This window comes from Oryza sativa, chromosome 1 (genome assembly GCF_034140825.1).
Source record: "Oryza sativa Japonica Group chromosome 1, ASM3414082v1".
Taxonomy (NCBI): Eukaryota; Viridiplantae; Streptophyta; class Magnoliopsida; order Poales; family Poaceae; genus Oryza; species Oryza sativa.
The window spans coordinates 23583742-23607957 of NC_089035.1; the positions used below are offsets into that span (position 1 = coordinate 23583742).

The 24216-nt window shown below is 41.0% G+C and overlaps 2 protein-coding genes, 1 non-coding gene and 1 pseudogene across 3 annotated transcripts; 1 reads left to right on the forward strand and 3 right to left on the reverse strand.

Annotated features, from left to right (window-relative positions):
- Positions 1–3814: 3814 nt before the first annotated feature.
- On the reverse strand, positions 3815–7590 carry LOC107276616 (uncharacterized; annotated as a pseudogene).
- Positions 7591–13641: 6051 nt separating this feature from the next.
- Positions 13642–16577, reverse strand: LOC4324455 (uncharacterized). The gene is made up of 6 exons (XM_015772533.3): positions 16457–16577; positions 16130–16344; positions 15810–15869; positions 15491–15727; positions 15191–15372; positions 13642–14476 (listed from the first exon to the last, which is right to left on the reverse strand). The coding sequence occupies exons 2-6, from the start codon at positions 16296–16298 to the stop codon at positions 13940–13942; spliced, it is 1185 nt and encodes a 394-aa protein (XP_015628019.1). The 5' UTR covers positions 16299–16344; positions 16457–16577; the 3' UTR covers positions 13642–13939.
- Positions 16578–20708: 4131 nt separating this feature from the next.
- Positions 20709–21524, forward strand: LOC9272094 (uncharacterized). Its single transcript, XM_015788889.3, has one exon. The coding sequence runs from the start codon at positions 20832–20834 to the stop codon at positions 21312–21314; it is 483 nt and encodes a 160-aa protein (XP_015644375.1). The 5' UTR covers positions 20709–20831; the 3' UTR covers positions 21315–21524.
- Positions 21525–23760: 2236 nt separating this feature from the next.
- On the reverse strand, positions 23761–23867 carry LOC112937671 (small nucleolar RNA R71). The gene has a single exon (XR_003240334.1). It is a non-coding gene; the product is annotated as a small nucleolar RNA R71 (small nucleolar RNA).
- Positions 23868–24216: the final 349 nt, after the last annotated feature.

Here is a 24216-nt window from a genome sequence, read left to right on the forward strand (position 1 = left end):
AATGCTTTCAAATACAAATGCTATAAACTACAAAGTGGTAGATCCCGTTGAGCTCTACAACTTTGATATGGAACACATCTCCATCAGATGTCGTTTGAATTGTAGATCTGAGATTTTGTAAAAAATAATATGGTATATTATAATGAATATTTAGACCCTTAAATGAACCCAAATAATAAAATAGTCAATAAGAAAGTTGTAGATCTCATCAAGCTCTACAATGTTGATATAAAGTTTGTCTTCATTTGATTCTGTATGAAAAAGTTAGACAAAATTTGCTACATGACAGCCAAAATTTGTATAATTTGTTGATAGACATCGTGAAAACGTGTTGCGGCTGAAAGACACTCTAAAAATGGAAATTTGCTGGAGGACACTTCCAACTTAATCGGAGAGAGAAATTTTTCAAAAAGACAATAATGACCCTAGGGTCAAAAGCTTTTTGAGCCGAGACTAGAATGAAAATGAAATATGGTGTATGCTAGTGATGTACTTTGGGCTATGGCAAATGTAGGGTTGCATAATCTCCAAATTTTTACTCTAACACCATGTTTGAAGCATGTGGTCAAAGGGGCATTCTCGTCTTTTTTGGAATCCATCTCTTCAATTGAGCCAAAAGTGTCATCTAGCAAATTACCAGTTTTTTAGAATGTCTTTCAGCCATGACACGTTTTTTCGATGTCTATCAGCAAATTACACAAATTTTGGGTCTCATGTATTAAAATTTGCCAAAAAGTTATGTATATATACGTATTTTTTTTCTAAAATTTGCTCAATGTCTGCAGATATTCGAAAAAAATTCCGGATAGTTTCCGACCGTTTTCCGATTCTAACAGATAGTACCCTTACTGTATTCATTTTCGTTTCCGAGAAAAAAAATTCGAATTCGTTTCCGAATCCGAGAATTTCCGGATAGTTCCAACCGAAACTATCCAAATCTGAAAAATGGTCCGGACGGACAGAAACTATCCGAACCAGTTTCAACCCTATCCCTCTGTATATATAAAAAAAGAACCTAAGACATAGATGTGACATATCCTAATACAATGAATCTGGATAGATATATCACATATGTGCTTGGTTTGTTTTTGACGGAGGGAATACTTGTTAGCATAACACGTGGCATTATACGAGTCAATAAAAATGGGGTAGGATGTCAAAACAATCGAAGCAAGCCAATTAGCCAAAAGGTTAATGCACAGGCAATCTCATTCTCGCACTCCTACGCCTTTTAGTTCCCACTCTTCTTATATCTTGTTTGATTTATCTCTGTGAAAAAGGAATTGGAGGGGATTGAGCCAGCTAGTCTGAAAGTTCGGGAGAAGAAACCCGAGAAAATAGTCCCCCAAGGGGATTTTCCCTGTGAGACACCCCACACCTAGGGGAACCTACTCCCACGGGAGGAAAAAACCCATATACAATTTGGGACTTGGAATGGACAAAGAGATAGTAGGAAAAAGAAAACATATGTGCTTAAAAATAATAAAAATCTATAATGAGTATAAGAAAAATAAGATAGTTCAAAAACAAACCTTAAAAACCATAAGAAAATTTTATGAGAACGACAAAAACTTCTGAAAATTCATAGAAAATTCCATAAAATTCATAGAAACTCAAGAAATTAATTAAAAAACTAAAAAAACCCAGAATATCATACAACTTTATTCAACCATCCGCAGTTCAAATAAGTTGAACCTAGATCAAAATGATATAACAAAATGATATTGACAGTATGAACCCAATCAAACAAGTAGCAGTGCATGCATTTCTTTTAACATTCTTGTCGTCCTATCAACACAACAAGAAGTCTTCTGAACACCAATTCCAATGTACAGTGCAGTTCACACAAGCAGACATATACTTCTCAAGCCATCTATAACTTTTCAGTCAAAAAAGAAAAAAAGAAATACTAGCAGGTGCACCTCCCGCTGTACAAAAAATCATACTTTAAACTTGATATTGCGTCTATACAATTAAAAGCATATGGCCAACAGTTCTACTTCTACGTTGCATTTAAGAACATCCCCAGGAGATCCTCCATTAATATTGATCTTGCATACCAGGATAACATGCCAAGTGCACGTGACATTTCTCAGCAATCTTCAATAGCATATAAAAAAGATGGGATCGCCATCGCTCGACTCGAACTCACATAAAAACCAATCTTTTTCCTAGACCTACTCTACTAGAAAAACCATTTTTTCCCGACGATGTCATTTTTTTTCCAGGCGGGTAGGTTTCTCGGAGCTAAATGACCGCTTGCGAAAATGACAACCGTGGGATGAGATGGTTGTCCGCCTGCAAAACTCTATTTTCGCAAGCGGACCACTTAAGCGGTATGCCTGCAAAAATACCCTTTATTTTTTGTAGGCGGACTGCGAAAATTGACGTGGCATATAAATAGGAGCCACATCGCTAATTTTTTTTCCTAAGTCCTATCTCCTTTCTTCTCCCTCACCTCTCCTCTCCCTTGGCAGCCCTCAGCTATCCTCTCCCTCTCCCTCAGTGGCGGGGACGGCCAGGGCGACACGCAGGGTCGGTGACGGTGATGCGTGGGGGCGGCGGCACTCAGAGCGGCTCCCCTCCCTTCCCTCCCAGATCTGGCCGAAGGGGGGAGGGGGGAGGGGGGAGGGCGGCGGTGGTTCCCCTCCCTCCCAGATCTAGTCAAAGGGAGGCCGGGGGAGGGCAGTGGCGGCGGCGGCGGTTCCCCTCCCTCTCAGATCCGGCCGGAGGGAGGCCGGGGGAGGGCAGCGGCGGTGGCGGCGGTTCCCCTCCCTCTCAGATCCGGCCGGAGGGAGGCCGGGGGAGGGCAGTGGCGGCAGCAGCGCCCCCACCACTAGCGTCGGTGGCGGCCTTGCAGCGGTCGTGCTTCCCCTCACCTATCCTTCATCTCTCTTTCCCTCCCAAAATCCTAACCCTAGATCGGCCGGAGGTGGGTAGGAGCACAGGTGGGGGTGGCGGCGATTTTTTTTTGTTCGTTGAGAAGATTTTCATAGGTGGGTGACTAGGCCGCCATCGAAAATCGTTTGTATACAGATGGACCATTCCCCCGCTTGAAAAAATGATTTTTGGCCACCTAAAAAATGATTTTTCTAGTAGTGCTAATTTGCTAGACACACATATATATGACGGCGCACAGGCCAACTCCAATCAAGCACACGGGCCAACTAATTAACATGCAGGCCCACAGGCCATACTAACTTAGACGAATACACAACAGGCTAATCTCTACTATTATAAAAATTGAAAATGTTTTTATCGATACTTTGGTACGTCATCCGTGTATAAGTCAATTTTTAAGTTTGCTCGTTTTATTAAATACATATTTATATTTGAGTCAGATTTTAAGTTCGTTCACTTTTGGAAATGCATAAAGAGTCGTATAAGAAATCTCTTTAAAAAAACTCGAATGCTAACTTGAGATGATCGGACTCCTAATTATAGTTCATGATTGATTTTCTAAAAGAATATATATTCAAGCGTATTCCGTAGTGAACTTACCTTAATTAAACCGTATAACAATAATAAGATTAAAATAGCATTTACCCTTGCAACGCACAGGCATATTTTCTAGTCAAGTAAAAATACTAATTACTTGCTAATGTTGCCGCTAACGACTCAACTAAATAAAGCAGGAATCTGAATAACTCTACGTGCAAGAAATATATTCTTGATCAGCAAATTGACACTTGCATAGCTCCAAGCTGGAAACATGTTGATGAAGATCTTCCTTGCTCGAGTGGACCAGAAACTTTATTGCTTAATGTTCTTTCTGTGGCAGAAACTACAGCTGACATTGAACCAAGCATAGCACTGGTCACATCAAGCACGGGTGTAGTAGTTTATTACCCAGATAAGCATCTTAACACAAGTGCTACATTGTATCAAGCCTTTTGTACTGATTTGCTTCTTCTCCACAAAAAGAAGCTATTGTAGGTTGGTGGTACACATTGTTTTGGAGAAAAGACCACCCTGACATGAAATTGCTTCAGGACTGAATCATCGGGAGAATTAACAGCTCCAAGATCACCATCGTTAAAAGTCCAGCAAAACAGGGATCCCTCAAACTCCAAGCGAACAACCAGTTTTCCCTTGGACTTCATTGCCACAATGTGCTCGAAAGACTTGTCCTTACAGAATTTCCCATTGAACAGCAAAATCTCATTGTCAAAACCACTACAGAAAGCAGTGAATTTCACATGGCGAGGATCGTTACTGTCAATCTCTGTGGATACTTGTATGACAGCTTCAATACTCCGTGAAAGATACATGTAGTGTGTGTCCAGATAGCAATGGTCACTTAATATCCGCCCACTCATCTCCTTATTAAACACGCCACGGGCAAAAATCTCGACATACGCGGATAGTAATTGCTTGTCATTAGATACTCCACCTTCCATTTCACCCAAAGATCAACCTCAATCAATGCATATTCTATCACATACATTCCTCGACAAGGGCTGCAAAGAGGTAATGTGAAGGGATCCTATAATTTAAAAGGACTCGTTAGAACCCAAAGCTGGAGCTTAAGCAATTTTAAGTGTGTTAATTAGAACATATAAATACATATTTTAAAAGTATTCTAATAGAATAAACTCAACTGGATATGCATACTAATAAATAAATAGGATGGTATGCAAATTTTGCGGAGAGAACTACGGATCGGGCGTCCAATCCAGGAGCAAAAAAAATAGGAAACCCGCCGCAGCCATCGGATCAAGGGATTAAATCCTAACCATTGATAGCGCGCAGCCACTACTACATGCAACTTCTCCTACATGCATGCATGCTACTTCTCCCGAGCTATATGCATGCCTGCATGCATGCATGCAGAATTGCATGTGTGGTAGGGGTGGTTAATGTTTTGTAAGCAAATTTTAAAGTATTTTTTCTTTTAATTTATTTATCCAAATCATGATCCGATTGCATCATTAAATTCGTTGCAATTAAATCTTTAAAACAAGACCACACATGGATATATTTCGATGAAAAAAATTAAATTATTATTGAATTATTTTTATATGTTGCACGTTGTTCCACCAAGTATATCGGAATTGTTTCAGTTAGATCAAAAATGTTTCAATCGTTTAAATCGGGTACTGTTTCACCTTATATAAAAATAATGTTTCAGCAAATAACGAAAGAATGTTTCAATTTACTGCAATATTTAATCTATACATAGTGAAACATCACGAGTACACTAGGTGAAACATTTTTCGTGGAACAAAAAATGAAACGGATTCCCTTAATAGAGGGTTTCCATAATATGCGCATGATTTGTTGCAACGGCGTATTCCATAATATCAAAATCCACTGCAACATTTGATCCGTATATAGTGAAACATCTCGAGCACACTAGCTGAAACATCGTAAAACTACTGGTTGAAGCATCAAAAGAGATTATATGCAACATTCAAAAAATATCAATAAAAAAGCTAAAATATTTTTTTATCGAAATATAATCATGTGTGATCTTTGTAAAGATTTAATTACAATAAATACAACAACATGATCGGATCATAAATTGGATAATTAGTTTAGAAGAAAAATCGTTTTAAAGCTATTTAAAATGCTTAGCATTATACTAGTAGGCACGGCGGGAGGCGCGGGCGCCCGATTTTTTCTTCTGCCGTCGGGCGCCCGGCGCGCAACATTTCCGAAATTTTGCACAAACTTGATGGTATATACAAAGTTTAATATTTTTGCGGACACCATCAGCATGTTAGTACAATCACAAAAAGAAATACAAAAATGTGCATCATGTATAATAAAAATTCTGATATAGTAACTGTGACATAATGAGCACTACTGATATAGATCTCATAGTGTTATATATACCTCTTAATTAACACACTAGAAAATCTCTACATCAAAATACTTCCAAAAGACTTAACAATAGATCAATTGTAACCAAAATATAAGGGATGACAGGAGAATGTACTACAGTTGCAGCGAACAGTGATGCACTTATACCAAAATGTAGCACTGAAAGAAACAAAAATATATTTTGAAACAATGCTAACGATAGACCATACAAAAGATGTCTTTAAGAAAATAAAACAAATTGTCAAAATATGTATCTGGTAACACACTACATTCAGCCTATCCAAGAAAAACAAAAATCTTATTAGCATTCATATATATAATATATATAGGCATATTAGGGTATCTTTTTCAGCCAAGATATATAACTTAACTTCTAAAAACAGACTGTATTTACCTGTTCAACTATGACAGGATCATCTCTGGTACGGTTGAAGACATAATTCCGCAAAGGGTCCAAGTAATCACGTACTGCAAAGATTCCGTAAACACTAATAGGATAGGACATGGAGCTGGACAACTTCTTTGAGAAGATCTGGAGCATCTCCTTGGGTTCACGCCACCCAATAGTGGATGCAGCTACAAACAATTAAAAGAAAAGATAAGTCATTACAAATACATATTGATACTTTGGTAGCACACAATATTATTAATAACTAATGAATCCTTTAGACAAACACACTTACTCTCAGAAGTATCATTGGTCTTGTATTCACGGTGATAGCATAAACTCTTGGTGATACAAAAATCTGTTGTCTCGGGGAGCGGTTTAAAAGGAAATACCGGACGAGAAGCACTCGTCTCATCTCCTCCCTGCTTTTGGAACTCCTCGCACGCCACCATGAATTCTCTATTCTTCTTGTCGTATGTTTCCAGCCACTTGCGCATTATTTCCTTTTCCTGCTCCTTCGTGAAGTTCTGCCCTGAGAAATTAATGTAGCGATAGTATCTGTTCATCTTTTAATCTGGAATCGAAGCTCTCTATTGAGATTATTAGTAATGTTACCTGGGCAAGTTGTCTCCTCGTCTACGTAACCATCATCATCACTATCCTCGTCGATGTCACCGATCAACATATTCATATTGTCTGAGTTGGTTGAGGCAAAGATGTCGTCTGAATCTGAATTTTCCAGATAATTAAAATGATTTATATCTCCGGCCTCTACCGAAAGGTACACAGCCAATGTGGTGTTTTTTGAAAATTAAAAAAAGAGCAATGGGACAAAAGTCGGAATCTGAATGCAGTCTGAATTAGTGCATTGGGTGATGATCGATATCGTATAAGGAAATGCATACACAGCATACATGAAAGCAAGAGGATTGAGGATACACCTCTGCCCATGGGTGGTGCCGGGTGGTCGGCGTCCTCCTCGCGCGGATCGTGGCAGCCTAGGTCCGTCGTTGGGGATTCAGACAAGGGGGGATCGTCCGTGCAAGCGATGGGCTGGGAGTCCCGAGAGCCACAACCAGGTGGATGCTTCTTCTCCGGCGACGACGAAGCCATCACCACGGTTGGGTCCGCTGGTGGCGCTGCTGCTCTCATCTCAACAACCTGTGCGATATATATGGAGACGATGACGACTGATGAGCTTCGCAAATCATGTTGAAAGAGAGGAAGGAGAAATGGGAGGCGAAACCACAGATCCATCATCCAAATCCATGGATTTACCTTGTCGATTGATGCGGCAACTTCGTTCCACTGGCCCGGAGAAGTCGCGGCCTGGAACCCTAACGCTGGGGAATGGGGAGTAGGCATGTAGGCAACGATTTTGCTATATCTCACTTCAAATATTTTTTTATCTCCCACTCGATTTTCTCACTCAAATTTACACGGCCCGTTTGGTTGGAGGTAGTTTTTAAGATGGATTGGGAGTTTAGAGGGATGAGGCTATTAAGTGTTTTGTTTGGTTGAGACACATGTGAATTTTGGTGGGATTGGGATGGGGAGTTGAGGAAGAAACTCCCTCCTTTTCAATACCTGGGTAGGGGCAGGTAATTGGGAGGAAATTCCTCCTTTACTTTGTCTAAGCAAATCTCAGCCATCCGTTTTTATTAATGAGCTAATCTCCAACTAAACTCCCTGTCAATTTCCATCACATCCACCAAACAAGACATTGGGATTAAAAATCAAATTCCCATCTTAATCTCATTATAAATTCCCTCGTGTAAACTCTCAATCCCCTTCCCTCAAGTTACCAAACAAGCCAACATTGTATTTTCTTCTCACTCAAATTTACGGTGTATTTTCTTGTAAGTTACAGTGTAATTTATGAAACTTACATTGTAACTTTCGTAAGTTACAGTGTAATTTTTTAATCTTCGTATGTAAGTTTTGAAATTTATATTGGATTTGGTCATTTTCTTAAAATGATAATTTAGTGTCCATTATGGTGTTTCTTATCTGCTTTTTGCCTTTTACTGTGTCTATTGAATTTTAATCCAAATATTAAAAATATGTGTGATATGATCATACAAATCTTTCAAAATACGCATAGGTACTCCCGGGAATTAAATTTGAAAATATAATGTTCATTCGATTTTTCCTCACGAATATTTAGGATGCAAATTTTTTTTACAGAAATATACCGTCGGTCTCGCACAACTGTTACGCGAAAGTGACGTGGGAATGACGTCGCAGGCGGTATCGTACGGCAGCGGCGCAAGACCGCGCGGTCTCACGGATTGGAATAGCGAGACTGAGTGGATTGAAAGGGACGTCTCGCGGAGCGATACCGGTTCAATTAGGATAATTAATCGCTAATTATTATTAGTTAATTATTAATTAAGTAATTAATCACTAATCAAATCGAGCCGTTGGACAATGTCGCTGTTTGATTTTGCGAGACCATTCGGTCTCACTCTTCCATTCCGCGAAACCGCGCAGTCTCGCGCCTCTACCGCGCGTACCGCCCGCAGCATCATTCCCACGTCACTTTCGCGCAATGGTTGAGCGAGACCGACGTTATATTTCTGTAAAAAATTTTGCATCCCGAATATTCCTGGGAAAAAAAATGAATGAACATTATATTTTCAAATTTAATTCTGGGCAATGGCTAGGCCTGGTAATGGGCCCATGTCCATCACTCAGCCTGACTAAGTCTTGGGACCTTATTTAGATGGAATAAGTTCATCTGAGGTCCCTTGACTTGTCAACGAAAACCAGATACAACGGGTCCCTCAACTATCGAAACCGGTGCTGATGAGGTCCCTCGGTGGTTTAGATGGTGGTTTTGGATGATGTGGCGCTTACGTGGCTAATTTTGAGGATCACTCTTCTAAAAACTAAATAAACTACTGCCTCCTATTTTGCCACAATGTAAAATACACAAACTCTAAGTTATTCAAATGTAACTTGTATTCAAATTTAATATTGGACATATTTTTATTTTTATTATATACATTTCTAATTTCTCTATTTTCCCCCATTTTAGGGTTTTGGTTGATTTATAATTTGAGAAAATTTGTTGTATTCACCCAAAAGCATTTGAGTGACTAATTTAAGAATCAAATGTGATTTCCCCAAATTAAATATTATTCAATATTTATATTGCCCTAGATCCATGTATGTTTATATTTTACCGTATTTAATAATTGGTATAATATTTATTTTCACTCAAAAATTTATTTATCCATTATGTTCTATTTTAGTTAACACAATGCACAATAAAAGAACCAATAACATCAGCATAATGCAATTTATTTAAAAGTTTTTGAAAGTACTTAATTTCGGGTTTCATTTTATTTAGTCGAATTTTCAGGGTGTTACATGATGTCATTAAGAAAACTAAAAAAGTAACTAAGGGAGTACTACTCGTGTATACCATCCACTAGTCCCCTAACAATATAATATGTTCGGGTCATAATAGTGTAGACAACATACCTATCAACAGCGAGCGGGAAAAAAAAGAAAATAAGCGAGCACAATAATCTCGTTTGCTCACCTCACCTGCGCCCCTACTTTTATACGTGGCGGGCTATTTCAACTATGGGCCTAATCATGTAGGTGGCCCAGTAAAAATAAATAAATAAAATAAAACTAGATGGGTGGCCCCCGCAATTGCGCGGCTAGCACCTAAACAAAATCATATATTTTTCAGTATGATTTTACTTAAAATTTATTAAATAGTGTCGGTGATATGGGCCCGGGGGTGTGCGAAGTACGGGGGAGTTACCTTCCCATCCAGCCACGTGGCCCTACAGCCTAGCCCTTCCCCCACACCTTGGAAGACGCAAAGGCAGCCAGGGGGCCTCGGGGTGCCACGTCACGCCCCTTGGGCCCTCGCGCTGCCTCGCCCCGAGGCCCTCGCCCAGCTACCATGTGGCGAGGGGAGCGCGCGGGGAGGAGACTCAGGCTGAACCGCCATCAATGCGCGGCGCCCCAACCGTCCCTCACCGCATTTAATGCGGTAAGGGCGGACGTGCGGTGCGGCCCGATTGACCCACGTCAATCAGGCGTGACCAGACTGTGACCGGCCTGTCGCTGGTCACGTCCGGTCGGACGGGCAGCCGTGCCCCCACGTTCGCCCCTGTACCCGGCGGAGTGGAGGCAGGTATGCCCCGTCCCATCAAAGCATCATCCAGAACTCCCTCCACGTGAGAAGGACCGCCACAAGTCTTCGTTCATTTAAGAGGGAATGACAGGGCTGTCCCCCGTGTCAGGCGGGAGGTGGCGCTGGGTCCCACTCGAGGACGGACGGCCGCTTAGCTTCCGGGCGAAGGCACAGACCGTGGTCCGGTCTGAGTAGAGTGGGTCCCCCTCCCGTGATAGAGTAGGTAGAAGCGGTGCATGTGGTATCCTCTTGAACTATAAAAGGAGGACCTTACCCACCGAGAAAGGGGGATGACTCCCAGTAGGCCTAAACCCTAGGAGAAGAAGAGCGAGACTGCTCTCCGGAGTTTAGGAACCTTTGTAACACTCAACCATAAATCCCATCCATAGGAGTAGGGTATTACGCTCCATAGCGGCCCGAACCTGTATAATCTTGACACTCGTGCACGATCTCGAAGCACTCAGGGCGGATAAACGATCTCGTCAAGCGCACCTTTTCCCCCGGCCGAACTCACAAAAGGGGGATCTCACGATCACCCGCTAGAGAGGATCATTCCTCGACAAATAGCTATTCTCGTATCATCTCCGTATTTCTAATTATATAGTTCTTAAAAGTCACACCAGCTACTACCCCTTACTTCTGTCATATCCTTCTTTATTTGCTTGCTCGGTCTACCACTATTTCTATTCATTTTCCTTGAAACCTTTGAAAATTAGATCTTATAGTTTTTTGAGTTTATTGTCTCGTTGGGTTTCGTTTTTATAATTCTGGAAGTCCTGTCAAACGGTGCCATTATACTCCTCTAAGGCCCGTACATTGTATTTTCACTTTATTATCATTGGGATTTTACAAATCGAACATAATTATCGTTCGAGTTCATTTTTTACTTTCTACAAGTCCCGCTAAACTGCCAGCGGCTTTCCCATTGTACTCCTTTATGGCTCGCCCGATGTCTCCCTTCTTTATTGTCATTGAGATTTTAAAATTGAAGATGATTATCATTTGGTTTTTTTACTTGTTAGAAGTTTCGAACCTTTAAAATTGGACCTGTAGTTTTAGAGTTTATTATCTTGTTGGGTTTTATTTTTTATATTTTTTAGAAGTCACGTCAAACGATGATACTAATATACTATACTCCTCTACGACCCATCCGCCGCATACTCTTTATTGTCATTGGGATTTTAAAAATCGAACATAACTATCGTTGGAATTCATTTTTTATTTTATAGAAGTCCTGCCAACAGTCGGCGGCTCTGCAACTATACTCCTATACACCCCATCCGCCGCTTCTCCTTTTTATTATCATTGAGATTTTAAAAATAGAATATGATTATAAATGGGATTTATTTTTTTTACTTTTTAGAAGTCCCGGCAACCGCCTTGCCCGTTTGCTTCATGGCATGCCTGTCGTCCCTCCTTTTAATCATCATTAGCATTCTATTCGGTGTTTTACTAGCAATTTTTATATGTCGTATCAACCGCCACTACTCTACTCTTTTATAGGCTTGTTACTTAGGGGCTGTTTGGTTGCTGCCCTCGCCTGGAGACCGTTGCTCAGGCAGGTCGATCCGACCGCAGGCGACCGAAATCGGACGCCTGAGATTGACGCCTGAGCCAGGCGCGAATCTGAGGGCAGCAAGCAAACACGCCCTTAATTTACCTCATCATGTGTTTTAGATGGTCTTTTTTTTTCAATAGCCTTTTTTTTATCACCAACTTTAGTTATTTATTAATTGTATTCCTAATTGAATTTTTTTTCTTTTTGTAATTTCAGAATTTTTTTTCAAATTTTAATTAATACCGTATAGTGTTCTTTTAATATTTTTATTTTTTATTTTTGAATTTTAGTTGTTTCAAAATTGTATTCCTACCTGAACTCTCTTTTAATTTTTCTAATTTTGGATATTGTTTTATTTTTTATCTGAATTTTAATTAATCTTGTATTGGGTTCTTATATGGATTCTTCTTTCAATATTGCTTATTTTTAATTTCGAATTTCAGTTAATTTTAAATTATATTCCTACTTGAACTCTTCTTTTCTTTTTGCTAATTTCGGATTTCATTTTCATTTGTATTCCGAATATTAACTAATCTCGTATTGTGTTCTTATATAAACTCTTCTCTTAATATTCCTTATTTTTAATTCCGAATTTCAATTATTTTTAAATTATATTCCTACCTAGGCTCTCCTTTTATTTTCTAATTTTAGATTTTATTTTATTTTTATTTCGAATTTTGATTAATCTCGTATTGGGTTCTTATATGGACACTTATTTCAATATTGCTTATTTTTAATTATGAATTTCAGCTATTTGTGAATTGTATTTCTACTTGGACTCTTCTTTTCTTTTTCTCTGATTAATGTGGGAATTTCTTGCCCCCACAGCGAACGTGGTGCCTCTTTTCAAAACTATTTTAATAATATAATAGATAGATGAATAGATACACCATCTTTAAAAACAATTGTGAGTATGACTTTTTATTATAATATATATGGAAATATCAATAAATATATGATTTTATCAAAATATTTTTAAGACCAATTTATACAAATATTTTAGATGTAATTATAGTCAAAGTTTTAAAGTTTGACAATCAAAATGATAAGTATTATCAATTTGGATTGTTCAAAAATGATAAGTATTATCAATCTGTAGAGAGTGACTATTTTATTTATGCATCCAACCAAAGCATACGTACATGATCAGTCTGATCCGTAATTTTTTTCTGGTTTGCCTTTGCCTTTGATTTTTCTTTCTGTTTCTCTGTGCTACATATAAGGGTAAAATTAACATATTAATATTGATCTTGCATATAAGGATAGCATGCCAAAGTCCATATGACGCTTTAGGTCGATCCAGGAACCAATAGAAAGCTAGTACGGAGTATATAACAAATTTTATATGGAGTTCTTTGGAAACTAGCTCACGTCAGGGGTAAATTCATCCCGAAGCAAAAGTTCAAGGACCATAGTAGACCCTCTTTTGTTTAGGCTTATAAGCTTAGCTTATGATCTTTTTTGTTTGGCTTTTCTAAAGTCATGAGCTATACAGTGTTAATCCATAATCCAGGAGCTAGGTTGGAGAAACGTTTTGGCTTATTTGAGACGGAGACATGACTCCAGCATTAAACTTAAAACTTTAAATTCACCGGCTTATATAATATATATAAAAAAAAGATAACTTTAAAACCTAAGTCAATAAGTCTAAGCTTTAACAAAGAGGACCTAACACTATTCACCAGAAATATTCCCTAGTGGGCGAGAGAATGGAGGTAAAATTAAGCCCATAAAGCACAAATTGTGTACAATCCATCAATGTTTGGATTAGAGGCTAGAGCACAATGATGGATGGACATCCCATCCAGGTTTCAAAGATTAAGCCTCCTTGTGAACAGTGCCTCCAACAATCTCGGCCCTGGATGCAATTTGCAAATCTGAATGCAAGTACTGGTCTAGTTTATTACCCAGATAAGCATCTTAACACAAGCACTACATTGTATCAAGCTTTTTATACTGATTTACTTCCTCTCCTTCACCCAAAGAAGCTATTATAGGCTGGTACACATTATTTTGGAGAAAACAACACCCTGACATGAAATTGCTTCAGGACTGAATCATCGGGAGAATTAACAGCTCCAAGCTCACCATTGTTAAAAGTCCAGCAAAACAGGGATCCCTCAAACTCCAAGTGAACAACCAGTTTTCCCTTGGACTTCATTGCCACAATGTGCTGGAAAGACTTGTCCTTGCAGAATTTCCCATTGAACAGCAAAATCTCACGGTCAAAGCCACTACAAAATGCAGTGAATCTCACATGACGAGGATCGTTACTGTCAATCTCTGTGGATACTTGTATGACAGCTTCAATACTCTGTGAAAGATACATATAGTGTATGTCCAGATAGCAATGGTCGCTTAATATCCGCCCCCTTATCTCCTTATTAAACACGCCACGGGCAAAAATCTCGACATACGCGGATACTAATTGCTTGTCATTAGATACTCCACCTTCCATTTTCACCCAAAGATCAACCTCAAACAATGCATATTCTACTACATACATTCCTCGACAAGGGCTGCAAAGAGGTAATGTGAAGGAATCCTACAATTTAAAAGGACTTGTTAGAATCCAAAGCTAGAGCTTAAGCAATTTTAAGTGTGTTAATTAGAACATACAAATACATATTTTAAAAGTATTCTAATAGAATAAACTCAACTGGACATGCATACTAATAAATAAATAGAATGGCATGCAAATTTTGCACAAACTCGATGGTATATACACAGTTAAATATTTTTGCGGACACCATCAGCGTGTTAGTACAATCAGAAAATGAAATACAAAAATGCACATCATATATAATGAGATATCGTAACAATGAGATATTGAGCACTACTGATATAGACCTCTTAGTGTTAGAGGTATATATATACCTCTTAATTAACACACTAGAAAATCTTTACACCAAAATACTTCCAAAAGACTTAACAATAGACCCATTGTAACCAAAATATAAGGGATGACAGGAGAATGTACTACAGTTGCAGCGAACAGTGATGCACTTATATCAAAATGGAGCACTGAAAGAAACAAAAATATATTTTGAAACAGTGCTAACGATAAACCATACAAAAGATGCCTTTAAGAACCATAAAACCAATTGTCAACAATATGTATCTGCTAACACACTACATTCAGCCTATCCAAGAAAAAAAAATCTTATTAGCATTCATATATATAATATATATAGGCATATTAGGGTATCTTTTTCAGCCAAGATATATAACTTAACTTCCAAAAATAGACTGTATTTACCTGTTCAACTATGACAGGATCATCTCTGGTACGGTTGAAGACATAATTCCTCAAAGGGTCCAAGTAATCACGTACTGCAAAGATTCCGTAAACACTAATAGGATAGGACATGGAGCTGGACAACCTCAAAGAGAAGATCTGGAGCATCTCCTTGGGTTCAAGCCACCCAATAGTAGATGCAGCTACAAACATTTAAAAGAAAAGAAAAGTCGTTACTTTACAAATACATTTTGGTAATTTGGTAGCACACAATATTAATAACTATTGAATCCTTTATAATAGGAATCGACAAGCACTTACTCTCAGAAGTATCATTGGTCTTGTATTCACGGTGATAGCACAAACTCTTGGTGGTACAGAAATCTGTTGTCTCCGGGAGCGGTTTCAAAGGAAATACTGGACAAGAAGCACTCGTCTCATCCCCTCCCTGCTTTTGGAACTCCTCGCACGCCACCATGAATTCTCTATTCCTCTTGTCGTATGTTTCTAGCCACTTGCGAATTATTTCCTTTGCCTGCTCCTTCGTGAAGTTCTGCCCTGAGAAATTAAAATAGCGATAGTATCTGTTCGTCTTTTAATCTGGAATCGAAGCTCTCTACTGGATTATTAGTAGTGTTACCTGGGCAAGTTGTCTCCTCGTCTGCGTAACCATCATCATCACTATCCTCGTCGATGTCACCTATCAACATATTGTGTGAGTTGGCTGAGGCAAAGACGTCATCTGAATCTGAATTTTTCAGATAATAGAAATGGTTTACATCTCTGGCCTCTACGGAGAGGCACACAACCAATGTGGTGTTTTAGAATTGAAAAACAAAAAAGTGTGATGGGACAAAAGTCTGAATTTGCAGTCTGAATTAGTGCCTTGGGTGACGAATGACGATCGATATCGTATAAGGAAATGCATACATGAAAGCAAGAGGAGGATTGAGGATGCACCTTTGCCCATGGGTGGTGCCGGGTGGTCGGCGTCCTCGTCGCGCGGATCGTGGCAGCCTAGGTCCGTCGTTGGGGATTCAGACAAGGGGGGATCGTCCGTGCAAGGGATGGGCTGGGAATCCCGAGAGCCACAACTAGGAGGATCCTTCTTCTCCGGCGACGAAGCCATCACCACGGTTGGGCTGGTGGCGCTGCTGCTCTCAGCAACCCTGTCCCTGTGCGATATGGAGACGATGATGGGCTTCTTTGGCACACAGCTCGCAACTCATCTTGAAAGAAAAATGGGAGGCGCAACCACAGATCCGTCATCCAAATCCATGGATTTACCTTCTCGATGCGGTGGGATGCAGGGGACGCCGATGCGGCAACTTCGTTCCACTGGCCCGGAGAAGTCGCGGCGCCGGTCAGGGAACTGCTGGCGGAGGGCGGCGGCCTGGAACCCTAAATCACCTCCACCTCGCTGGGGAGTACTAGGCATGTAGGCAATGGGCAGGCCTGGTAATGGGCCCCGGCCCAACGCTCAGTCCCACATCCAGCCCATCGACTAGGTCTATTGCCCAACTCCCAAGCTAAATGCAACCAGGTCTATTCCTACTCCTCCTGGCTTTTTTTTTTTTTTACGGAGGGGGTACTTGCCTAGCCCATCATTCCATCTAGGGACCTCATTTTGTTTTGAGAGATGCGAAATGTGTTTGTTTTTATTTTATGGTTAATAGATCCTATTCAAAATCGACCCTTATGCTGTGTTTAGTTCCACACCAAAATTAGAAATTTGAAGGAATTGGAACAATGTAATGAAAAAAATGAAAGTTTGTGTGTGTAGGGAAGTTCGATGTGACGGAAAAATTGGAAGTTTGAAGAAAAAAGTTTAAATCTAAACAAGGCCTTAGATGAAAAAACATATGGTCATTCCCAACCCTCCGTATCATCCAATGTCGATAGCATTAAAATACATTATCACATAAGTAAAAAAAAATCTTATGTGGTAAAAGAATTAACGAGAAGAGAGGTAAAAAAAAATGAAGAAATCATTTCTCATGCAAGAAACTATTTCTACACAAGAACCTTGTGAATAAAAGGAGAGAGATGAATGGATAAGAATTTAATTTGAAGACACCATTCATTGTATACATGGTTTCTATGCATAGTGAACATGATAAGTATGAAAATTACTTAATAATTTCTTGATAATTTTTGGATTGAGGATGGCCTAAAGGGCTCCTTTGGAAGGAAGGGGGAGAAAATCCCTAGGAAAAATTCCTGCAAAAGAATTTTTTGAGGTGACATACCCCGTCCTTTCTTTCTCAGGTTGTGTTTAGTTCCTGAAAAAAGTTGAAAGTTTGAGGAAAGTTGGTAGTTTGAAAAAAAGTTGAGAGTTTATGTGTGTAGGAAAGTTTTGGATGTGACGTGATGTGATGGAAAGTTGGAAGTTTGGGGTAGTCGAGGGTAAACTAAACACGACCTTAGCTCTGAAGTTGGAAGAAAATTGCCAAGGACTGAAGTCCTACCCTCATCGGAAGGACTTTATTCCTCTACACGACACCTGTCCCGCACGAATCTCAAAATAGCCTCTCTCTCCCTCGTCTCTCCAATTCCCATTTATCTTCGTATCCTCGGCGAGGCGTCAAGGTCAAGCCCGAGCACCGTGCGGCGAGCGCCGCGCGCCCGCGCCCTGCGGCGTCAAGCCGCATCAAGCTCATGACAGCCGGAAATTGGAGTCAAATTCGCGCTCCCGACCTGCCGCGAGGAAAATCTTTGGGTTGGAAGAAGCTGCGTTATCGATTAGATCGAATCCATCTCCATGAATCGCAAACAGTTTGCCTCAGTGAAATTGTTCAGTCATTAGAATTTTCTTTCCTTCGCTTTTAGTCTGTATGGTGCACTGCACTGCTCTGGTGGTTGAAGTTGATTGAGCTTTCCAGGATTTCTGTTTGCCGATGAATCTTCCAGCTTCCTGCTTCCAGGATTACAAAAATGACTGTTCTATTCTTGATGAGTGCCTCGTGTGTATGGCTGGACGAAAAACTCGTGGCTCGTTAGCTCGCTCGGCTCGTGGCCAACTCGGTTCGATATCTTTTTGAAACGAGCCGAGCTAACGAGCCAGCTTGAGCCGGCTCGCGAGACGCTCACGAGCTTAAACAAGCTGGAAGCATAGGCAGACAAGTTTGCAGGCCAAGGCCCATATGAAGGAAACACGGTAGGCCCAAAGAAGAAAACAGTCAAAAGGGAAAGACCAGAACCCTATCTGGTCAGTGTAGCTCTCATCTTCCTCTTTCCCCTCATCCCAAATTCCCAAATTCCCAATCCAGATCGATCTTCCTTCTGCCGCGCGCCGCCCTGCCTTGTTGCCGTGCCTCGCGTCCTCGCGTCACGCTCCCTCCATCCGGCACACCTCCTTGAGGTCTGGCGGCGACGGCGGCTGCGCCGACACCTCAAGCGCATCGACCACCTGCACACGTCTCTCCTGTTCTTGGCTTGGTCGAGTGGTGTCATGTAGGGGTGAAAACGGTACGGAAACGGACGGAAACCATCTTTATCATTTTCGTTTTCATATTTTTTTGGAATCGAAATCAGAATCGGAAACCCCGGATACGAAAACGGAATCGAATATTATCGAAATCGGAAACGGAGCGAAAACGAACCGGCACGAATACGGTAACGAAAATTTATCGGAATAAAAAGCCCCTCAAACTAATAAATCCAATTGAATAAATTATCTATGTTTAAAAGAGTAATGTTATTGATAAATCCCAATGTAGCACAAAAAAATATTCTTATGTAATTTTAGATTTGCATAACAAATATTTTTTTAAAAAAATAACAGCCAAACACCATGGTATTCACTATTTAGTGCTTAAAAAAGAATCAAGGGTATTTCAGTCACAAAATTTCTGGTAATTCCGAGGAAATTTCCGGAAATTCCGAGAAAATTTCCGGAAAGTTTCCGACCGATTCCGAGTTCCGACGGAAACTGCCCTTATCATTTCCGATTCCGTTTCTGAGAAAATATTTCCGAATTCGTTTCCGTTTCCGAAAAATTCCGACCGGCATATTCCGTTTTCAAAAATAGGTCCGGAATCCGGAAAGTTTCCGTACCGTTTTCACCCCTAGTGTCATGGCCGGGCAGGAGGAGTTGATAGAGATGGAGCGCTGCAACGAGCCGCCAATCCTCGCCGTTGCTGCTTGCTAGGAGGTTGCCGGCACAGGGCGATGGATTCAGGTGGGTGCTCGATCTTGTATATTGCCACCAGCAAACGAGTTTATGATTTGTTAAAGGTGGAGCTACCATGAATAATGATGCATTTGTTGACTTGAGCTAGCACGTGATTTCTTGGTTTGATACGAAGATACAATTGCATTCTTGGACATTTTGGTTGTATAATCTGTAGTTGCATCGCAAGTTTCTTTTGTCCAGTGTGTTGGCTCGCGCTGAGAAGCGAGCCGAGCCGAGCCAGCTGTTATCCTAACGAGTTAGAGCGAGCCGAGCCAGCTCGATATCCACCCCCTACTCGTGTGCAAGTTTGGATGCTACTCCCTCCGTCCCAAAATATAAGCATTTTTAGACTTCGACACGGTCTTTGAGATACTATTGTGACTAATGACATCTATAAAAGTATGATGTTTTAAATAAAAAGAGTTGCGTGTTATTGATAGTTTGTTTAATGATAAATCTAGTAACATTTATATGATTAGTGTTTTTTATTTTAATAGTCTTGGCACTATGCTAAAAATTATTATATTTTGGGACGGAGGGAATACTTAGTTCCTGGAACACATTGCGGATGCCGCTTGATTCCGGTGACAGTGGCAGCCGGCCGTGAGCTCCATGGCTGCTGGTCGGACGCGAGCTCACCGAGAAGAGGAACCGGATGGGGACTATGTTTGGAGGTGGGTGTTGGGAACCATCTCCTATCCACGGAAAACGGAGCGGTCCATTAACACGTGATTAATTAAGTACTAGCAATTTTTTTTAAAAAAAGATTAATATGATTTTTTAAACAACTTTTGTATAGAAACTTATTTCAAAAAACGAACCGTTTATAGTAGTTTGAAAAGCGTACACGAGGAAAACGAGAGGGAAGTGTTGGGAACTTGCTCTTGCAAACACACCCTTGGAGAGACAAGGGAGTTAGCCTACTCAAGGATTCGTGCAATGGTGCAAGACAAGTGTCAAGTAGAGGGACAAGTCCTTCGGACGAGGTGTAAGACTTCGATCCCGTGTAATTTTCTTCCTACGAAGTAGGGATGGTAATGGGGACCGTACCCCGAAACCCGTTGGGGAAAAACTCTATTAGGGGCTGTAAGTGGGTGCATGTTATCCCCCATGGGGCTGATAACGGCTAAATTTCCTCCCCATCGGGTGGGCCGGGTTCGGGGGTGTTCACAAGCTCTTCCCCATGGGGCCCCGAGCATAGCATGTGTACAGCCCACAGGCAACAAAAGCCCAGCTAGCCCAACATCGAATGTCCATATATGACACAGTGAGAACACTTAACATGCCATGGGCTGATGGGTTTTGTCTCTAGCTAGAGCTAGTCCAGCTCGTATATGTCTGCTCACACAGGACGGTGGAGTGGTCGAGTGGATAAGGATTCCACATCGACGACGACGACTCAGATCCAATCGAAGCAGCGAGACGACGACGCCTCTACGCTGCGCTGCGCAGATCAGCCATGCTCCGCCGACCGCCGGTGATCAGGTGATGCCTCTCGAATCAACCACGCTGGGCAACGCCGCGTGGATCAACCAGCTCTGTGGTGCTTCGCCGTCATCACATCCACGCTGCAGCTCCTGCCGTTGCCGCCTCCGCGCCGCGCGACAGCGCTTGGTTTCGTCGCCATCTCCCCGCCGATGCTTTGCTCCTCCGCATGCGCTACCGCCGCCTCTCCGCATCACGCCGCCTCTGCTCGACTACTCCTCGCACCACACTGACGCTACCTCTCAGCATGGCAGACGCTTCTCCTTCTCACCGTCGGGGGTGAGGAACCCAGCGGGTGTCCAGTACCCGCACGGGGACGGGGACGGGAGAAAACCACGCCCCGTGTGCGGGGATAGGGACAGGGAACGGGGGAGTTTTTCCGCTAGGGGGCGGGGACGGTCAGCTTCCCTACTACGAAGTTTACCCCGTCCTTACTTTGGAAACATGGGGAGGGGGAGTTTCGTAGGGAGCCAGAAAGATAAGTAGAGAACTCTGAAAAATTAACAAAAACATTAAAAACAACAGAAAAAACACAGAAGTATCTATTTAAACAAGATAGAATGGAAAAGGCTTACGGAAATTCCATGCAAATTATATAAAACGTAAAAAAGCATAAAAGAGTAAATTCAGGGGAAAAAAGGAAAATACGGAAACGAGGGATTATTTGCAAGATCACAAAAAATAAAAAATAATATACACAAGCATACTAAAATCGTGATAGTACATTAATTTAAGACAAGTAGGTAAATTTAACTTTAAGAGTAAATTTCATAAAACTGCATATATTTTGCACATTCTATCACAAAACTACATATTTAAGAACTTATTTCACAAAACTACAGATTTAAGAACTTGTTTCACAAAACTACAGATTTAATATCTTCATTTATCACAAAACTACAAGTTCAGTGTCTTCATTATCACAAAACTACATGTTTTAGCATTGTTAAAACTTGTAGTTTTGTGATAATGAAGACACTAAACATGTAGTTTTATAATAAAAGAAGACACTAAATGTGTAGTTATGGGACAAACGAATACACTAAATCTATAGTTTTATGAAACAAGTTCTTAAATATGTAGTTTTGTGATAGATTATACAAAGTACCTATAGTTTTGTGATAAAAATAGACACTAAATATGTAGTTTTGTGAAACAAGCTCTTAAATCTGTAGTTTTGTGATAAATTGTGCAAAATACCTGTAGTTTTGTGAAATTTACTCTTTAATAAAAGTCAAATTGTGCTATCTTTGACAACATTTAACCAAGTTTAAGATGTCATAACACCAACATGAAAGCCTCGAAAGCAAAATTCAAGTATCTATGGCATCCATGATATCCACTATTGACTGTCATTATTGATCAGTTTCGACCGTCAATATTACTAAAATAGAGGAGAACTAGTGATGCTTGCAATGCATATATCTGTTAGAATAATAATATTCCACTAGTAATAGGTATACTAACCTTTTGCAGAGAATGACAATAAAGTGAAGGAGAATCGACATCAACTTAGACGATAAATCAATCGGACGATGTCGAGAACTAGACTTATGAATGAATAGGCCAAGAACTTAGAATTGACACGATGAATTGGGCCAAAATTCACGAGTCTACAAAGTGAAGCAATAGAGGAGGCCGCCAGCCGAAGATGGGCCGGGAAGGCCCAGCCCATGGTTCGGCCGAACCCATCCTGGCACCGTTGGATGCAGGGTTCAGCGTGGACGTCCAGGATTGCATCCAAATGACGGTTGGAGGGTATTCCCTCGGGAGGGTATTCCTCCGTATTTAGCCCCGGTTGTATGGCCATGACGGGCTGTCGTAAGGAACTCGACAGTCAGAGATAGCTTCTCGAAGTACCAGGAGGGCATCGGATAAAGGGTATTAGCTAGTATATCGGTTAACTAGAATGTATGTATACTATGTATATTAGAAGTATAAGAATAGATTTTCTTTCTCTTTTCTTTCCACTTAGCTTAGATGATATATTATGAGAATGAGTAGTTAATGCTTGTGTGTCACTCTACCCTTGGATTATCTTAACCCCTGCTTAGAATATGATTATCACAAGTAATATATAAATTATTACTCAAGTTCTCTCTACATGATCTTCCCACGGGATAAAATAAATACAATACCCTTGGAATACTCTCGGGTGAAATGCTACAATGGTATATCCATGCGCTTGCGGATGAACTCTGTAACCATAATATACCAGAAGTATTTCTGCGCCATTAATTGCTGGGAATTATATTTCTAGTAATGTCGTTAAGAAATACCAACAAGTATTTCTCTCGCTGTTGTCGGGGAAGATTCATAATAGAGACTACTTGAACTAATATTTTATATTTGCCTCTGTATAATCATTTTCTTTTGTAAGCTAACCTTGGTTGTTTTCACTTTTGTTGTGAAAATAGGGTAGTGCATGACTGGTTTCAACTTGCCGGAAAACTTCAAAGAAAATCCAGAAGCTTTCTTCCGGAGCGTTAGGCCATGAGTTGCTGCTCCGCAGAAAACTCTACCGACAGAGAAACCAGCCGTACCAGTGCCACCGACCTTCAAGACTATGGCTAACAAGACTCTCTGCGAGTTCGCTGCTCCCTCTGCTGACAATGTGGCCATTGGGCCGTAGGTCAACATAGGGGACGTGGATTTCAACTTGAAGTTCAGCCTCATCACAATGGCGCAGGCTAGCCCGTTCTGTGGCAAGCCTAATGAGGATGCCAATGCTCATCTACAACAGTTCCTGGAGATCTGTAGCACGTACACTATCAAAGGCGTTAGTCCCGACGCCGTCAGGCTGCGACTGTTTCCATTCTCCCTTCTCGGGAGAGCGAAGCAGTGGTTCTATGCCAACTGTGCTGCTGTCAATACCTGGGACAAATACTCTACGACATTCCTCTCGAAATTCTTCCCGATGGGCAAAACCAATGCCCTTTGTGGAAGGATTTCAAGTTTCCAGCAGACAAGGGATGAGTCTATTCCGGAAGCATGGGAACGACTGCAGGAGTACGTAGCCGCCTGTCCTCATCATGGGATGGACGACTGGTTGATCCTGCAGAACTTTTATAATGGACTCACCCCGATGTCCCGCGATCACCTGGACGCGGCAGCTGGAGGAGCGTTCTTCTCTAAAACGGTTCAAGGAGCCGTTGATCTAATAGAGAAATAGGTCTCCAATATGGGTTGGAGCGAGGAACGACTCCAGACCCGTCAGCGAGGCATGCATACCGTCAAGGAGATGGAGTTACTTGCTACCAAGCTGGACCTCCTCATGAAGTGATTGGACGACCACGAGAAACGGCCACAAGGCACCGTCAAGGCCTTGGACTCTCACGTCACATGTGAAGTCTGCGACAACACGGGTCATTCTGGGAATGACTGCCCG